The sequence below is a fragment of the Nestor notabilis genome, unplaced genomic scaffold (assembly GCF_000696875.1).
Source record: "Nestor notabilis isolate BGI_N333 unplaced genomic scaffold, ASM69687v1 scaffold15893, whole genome shotgun sequence".
Taxonomy (NCBI): Eukaryota; Metazoa; Chordata; class Aves; order Psittaciformes; family Psittacidae; genus Nestor; species Nestor notabilis.
Genome location: NW_009923428.1, coordinates 18,525 through 23,644, shown reverse-complemented (window position 1 = coordinate 23,644; position 5,120 = coordinate 18,525). Strand labels below are relative to the sequence as shown.

Sequence of the window (5,120 nt, the reverse complement as noted above, 5' to 3'; positions counted from 1 at the left end):
GGTTAAATGCATTTACACGTGGGATAACAGCACTAAACCGCTTCAGTGCGGCGTATTTTGCTCTAAATTTCCTTTTCCTCTGCTATTTCAGACAAAATGTCGAAGGGACCAGCTGTCGGAATCGATCTTGGCACCACCTACTCCTGTGTTGGTGTATTCCAACATGGGAAGGTGGAAATCATTGCCAACGATCAGGGTAACCGGACCACCCCAAGCTACGTGGCCTTCACAGACACAGAGAGGTTGATTGGTGATGCTGCGAAGAATCAAGTTGCAATGAATCCAACCAATACAGTATTTGGTAAGGCTGTAGGCTTTGTATATCTCACCTACAGAAGCTTAGCATGGTGATGGTAGATGTACCCCAGTTCTAAGAATTACTGAGAGCAGGGTGCAATTAAAATATCTTAATTTATTTATAGTGTGAATAACATAACTGCATTACTGATGGCGCTTACTAAAAGCTTAATTCCGGAAGTATATGTCCTCTGGTTAAAAACTTCTGTTGCTACTGTAGGGTTTTTTTGGCGTTTAAGGTTAAGGCTCTGACTAAGTGTCTTGGTTTAATTCCTAGACTGTGCTGTGGTGTATGGTACAGCACATGTAACATTTCTGTGGTGTCTGTGAGATGATACTGACAAGTTTGTACATTACCCGAGAGGTGAAAAACGGCAGTTGGGTCTTGACAGTAACAATTCCTGTTGTGGATGAACATTTTTTAATATGGCCAGTTGTCCTCTTCCAGATGCAAAACGGTTGATCGGACGTCGATTTGATGATTCTGTTGTCCAGTCTGATATGAAGCACTGGCCTTTCACTGTGGTGAATGATGCTGGCAGACCGAAAGTGCAGGTGGAATACAAAGGCGAGACAAAGAGCTTCTACCCAGAAGAAATTTCTTCCATGGTTTTAACCAAAATGAAGGAAATTGCAGAAGCCTACCTTGGGAAGGTGAGGTTTGGGATTTCAGTGAAAAACAATAGTTGCGTATGTGTGAGTAACTAAGCTACATAACTTTTCTGCTTGCTTGTTTTGTAGACTGTCACCAATGCTGTAGTGACTGTCCCAGCCTATTTCAATGACTCTCAGCGTCAGGCTACAAAAGATGCTGGAACCATTGCAGGGCTCAACGTCCTGCGAATTATCAATGAGCCAACAGCTGCTGCAATAGCCTATGGTCTGGACAAGAAGGTATGCTGTGAAGCAATGGCTGTTTGTGATGTCCCCACTAGCAAACCTGCTAAACTAGAGGTAGGGAATGAATTGAATTGCGAAAATTGATTTCTTCTTCCAGGTTGGTGCTGAAAGGAACGTTCTCATCTTTGACCTCGGGGGTGGCACCTTTGATGTGTCCATTCTGACAATTGAAGATGGTATCTTCGAGGTGAAATCCACCGCCGGTGACACCCACTTGGGTGGAGAAGACTTTGACAACCGCATGGTGAACCACTTCATCGCTGAGTTCAAGCGCAAGCACAAGAAGGACATCAGTGAGAACAAGCGCGCAGTTCGTCGCCTCCGCACCGCCTGCGAGCGTGCCAAGCGTACTCTGTCCTCCAGCACACAGGCCAGCATTGAAATTGACTCTCTCTATGAGGGCATTGACTTCTACACATCCATCACCAGAGCTCGCTTTGAGGAGCTGAACGCTGACCTGTTCCGTGGCACCCTGGATCCTGTGGAGAAGGCCCTGCGGGATGCCAAGCTCGACAAGTCCCAGATCCATGACATCGTGCTGGTTGGTGGCTCTACTCGTATCCCAAAGATTCAGAAACTGCTGCAGGATTTCTTCAATGGCAAAGAGCTGAACAAGAGCATCAATCCTGATGAAGCTGTGGCTTATGGTGCAGGTAATGACAAAATTCAGCACAATCTCCATGCTGAAACTTGGATGGTGGTGGTGGGTAGACTCAGTACTACCTGAATTAAAGTCTCAGAGCAGTACTGGTGTAGGCTCTAGGTCTTCCACCTGAACCAGTAAAGCTTTTCAAAGTAGTGAGAAGCTTACATTGACTTGCAATGATGAATCAGATTCCAAAGCCATTCGTAGTTTCCACCAGAAGTCTACTGATGATGGCCAAAACCTTCCTTGGATGTCTGAGCGAGCCGTGGGCTTAACTGGGGTGGGCAGCATATATATATGGTGCAGGGCTCTAACGGTCTCTTGTCTCTCCCCCAAGCTGTTCAGGCTGCTATTCTGTCTGGAGACAAGTCTGAGAACGTACAGGATCTGCTGTTGTTGGATGTGACTCCTCTGTCCCTCGGTATCGAGACTGCTGGAGGTGTCATGACTGTCCTGATCAAGCGGAACACCACCATCCCCACCAAGCAGACTCAGACATTCACCACTTACTCAGACAACCAGCCTGGTGTGCTGATCCAGGTAGGCGAGCAACACTGGGGTGAACTGGTAACACTCAAATAATTGCAAGCCCTTGTCGATGCTTCCAGAAGGTAAATTTTGGGCTGTATTGTGTTCCTGCAGTTAGTAAGGCTTGCCAGTAAATAACCTGGTTGCTGTGATGAAAGTGATTCCAAAGCCATTCGTAGTTTCCACCAGAAGTCGAAAGACTTGTGTTGGCCCAAGTACCTTCCTTGGATGTCTGAGCGACCATGTCACTTCAGGATAATACACTCCATCCACCCCATCATGATAACACAACATCTTAACGATGCGTAGTCAAAACTTGCAACTTACTTTGCTGGTTCTTCTTGCTAGGTATATGAAGGAGAACGTGCCATGACAAAGGACAACAACTTGCTGGGCAAGTTTGAGCTGACTGGAATCCCCCCTGCTCCCAGAGGTGTACCTCAGATTGAAGTAACTTTTGATATTGATGCCAATGGCATCCTGAATGTGTCTGCTGTGGATAAGAGCACTGGCAAGGAGAACAAGATCACGATCACAAATGACAAGGGTAAGAATCCATGTGTTTCTGAGGGTGGGAAGCCGCTTTGATCAGTTCTTACTGCCAACGGTCAGCTGTAAATCTGATCCCAAACACTTCTGTGTTCTGCAGGCCGGCTGAGCAAGGAAGACATTGAGCGCATGGTTCAGGAAGCAGAGAAATACAAAGCAGAAGATGAGAAGCAGCGTGACAAAGTGTCTTCTAAGAACTCCCTGGAGTCTTACGCATTCAACATGAAAGCTACTGTTGAAGATGAGAAGCTCCAGGGCAAGATCTCTGACGAGGACAAACAGAAAATCTTGGACAAATGCAATGAAATCATCAACTGGCTGGACAAGAACCAGGTATGTCATATTCCATGTTTTCAGTCAGTGTTTTCACTGAGGTACCAAAAAAGCTCAGGAGGATGGAGTAGAACTGGTTGCTGTGATGAAAGTGATTCCAAAGCCATTCGTAGTTTCCACCAGAAGTCGAAAGACTTGTGTTGGTCCAAGTACCTTCCTTGGATGTCTGAGCGACCACAGCTTGCAAGCATATGGCTTTCAATTCATCCTCACTCGCATAGGCACAGCTGCAGGTTGAGAGTCTGATGCTCTCCAGCTTTAAATGAGGTCCTGTTGCTGCAGGGGTAATGTAAGCCCTAGGAGGGATTGAATCCCTAGGCAAAGCAGAAACATTCTTGCAGCTAGCCTAGTGGGGCTTTTGAAATCCATAAATGAGGTAGTGATGACTATCCATGTAATGAGAGTGACAGATACTGAGCTGCTTTTTGTCCTTCTGCAGACCGCTGAGAAGGAAGAGTTTGAGCACCAGCAGAAAGAGCTGGAGAAGGTGTGCAACCCCATCATCACCAAGCTGTACCAGAGCGCAGGAGGAATGCCCGGTGGGATGCCTGGTGGATTCCCTGGTGGTGGAGCTCCTCCATCTGGCGGAGCTTCTTCAGGACCAACCATCGAGGAGGTAGACTAAAGATGCTGGGAGATGCATTCCACTAGCAGTTAGTATTGGAGGAACCCCAGGTTGGGGGTTAGCTTGAAGGACCCAAACCTGTAGGCACATCTGGGTATATTTTGCCAGACTAAAACTCCATAACTGAGCTGCTGTAAAAATAAAAACTTAAAAAGATGATAAAATTTTCTGGGCATTTTAAATACTTGAACATGTGCACAGGAGGGGAGATGAAGACCATTGCACTTTACTGTAAACAAGTGGAAATGCAATTCATGTCCTAAAGAATAAAAACTATTTAATGGGCATCACCATGTTTCTTCTCTCTTCAATTCTTTTTGTACATCCTGACCAGTGTGAAAGAATAAATACACTCGATGGTGAAATAAGAGCTTAAAACTTGAGTTGTTTCCTGGAGCTGCAGCAGCTCTTTATCCCTATGGCTGCTTAGCCCTTGCCTCTATTTCGGGGTACCCAGTTATAATTGCCAGTCCAGAGCTGGCTTTGTTAGGTGGCTCCTGCTATAATGAAAGGGGCTTAGTTGTTTGCAATCACCAACCACACACAACACCTTTCCTGTAATAAGGAGAGGACATAACCCAAACAAACCTGTGTTAAAGGCATTGGTAAATGGAGCTGGGAAACTGCCCCCTTTTCAGACAACTTGCAGAGCTCATTACTCAATATATAATATCTACACTGTCCCTAACACTTGGTATAAAAACAGAGTGGTCAATAGTCCTTTAGTCCTACAACCATTCATGAGCTCAAGCTTTCTCCCCTGAGGGGAAGGTGAGTTCAAAGGTGGCTCTTCATTTAATGAAGTCACTGCAGGGATGTGGCTTTGGGCAACCCTGAGGGATAATAAGCAGCTATTTGTTGGCTATTAGTTAAAGTATAATTAGTACATAATAGCAGTATTGCTTTATTGCCACAGTGGAGTGGCAATTTTCATTAAGTCTTGACTCTCAGACCATAAACCAACACCTTGCATATTCTACATAGAGGGATTACTCAGAATAATCAGCAGTTCAGTGCTGGGTTGTTTTTTTGTCTGAGTTTAAATACTTGCCTGAGCACCTTTCTGAGCACTGGAGAAGAATTTGGGGATTTTCATTGTTTATTTAACAGCACTGCTTCACCAAAGGGGAAAAATGATTCTCTGGTACCTTAGTGCTCCCCATACTGCCTCAGAAGTGTGTTTTCTCTGGTTGGATGGATGGACATGCAGAAAGGAACAGCTGAGAGCATTAAATTGCTTTG

The 5,120-nt window shown here is 45.4% G+C and overlaps 1 protein-coding gene across 3 annotated transcripts; it reads left to right on the top strand.

Moving 5' to 3' along the window:
- Positions 1 to 93: 93 nt before the first annotated feature.
- HSPA8 (heat shock 70kDa protein 8) lies at positions 94 to 4,168 on the top strand. Of its 3 annotated transcripts, none has more exons than XM_010012135.1 (8): positions 94 to 301; positions 746 to 951; positions 1,039 to 1,191; positions 1,295 to 1,850; positions 2,181 to 2,383; positions 2,720 to 2,918; positions 3,021 to 3,253; positions 3,693 to 4,168. In XM_010012135.1, the coding sequence occupies exons 1-8, from the start codon at positions 97 to 99 to the stop codon at positions 3,876 to 3,878; spliced, it is 1,941 nt and encodes a 646-aa protein (XP_010010437.1). In that variant the 5' UTR covers positions 94 to 96; the 3' UTR covers positions 3,879 to 4,168. The 3 variants fall into 3 exon arrangements, with proteins under 3 accessions (XP_010010437.1, XP_010010436.1, XP_010010438.1); XM_010012134.1 differs by having other exon boundaries at positions 1,039 to 1,212; XM_010012136.1 differs by lacking the exon at positions 3,021 to 3,253 and having other exon boundaries at positions 2,720 to 2,804; positions 3,784 to 4,168.
- Positions 4,169 to 5,120: the final 952 nt, after the last annotated feature.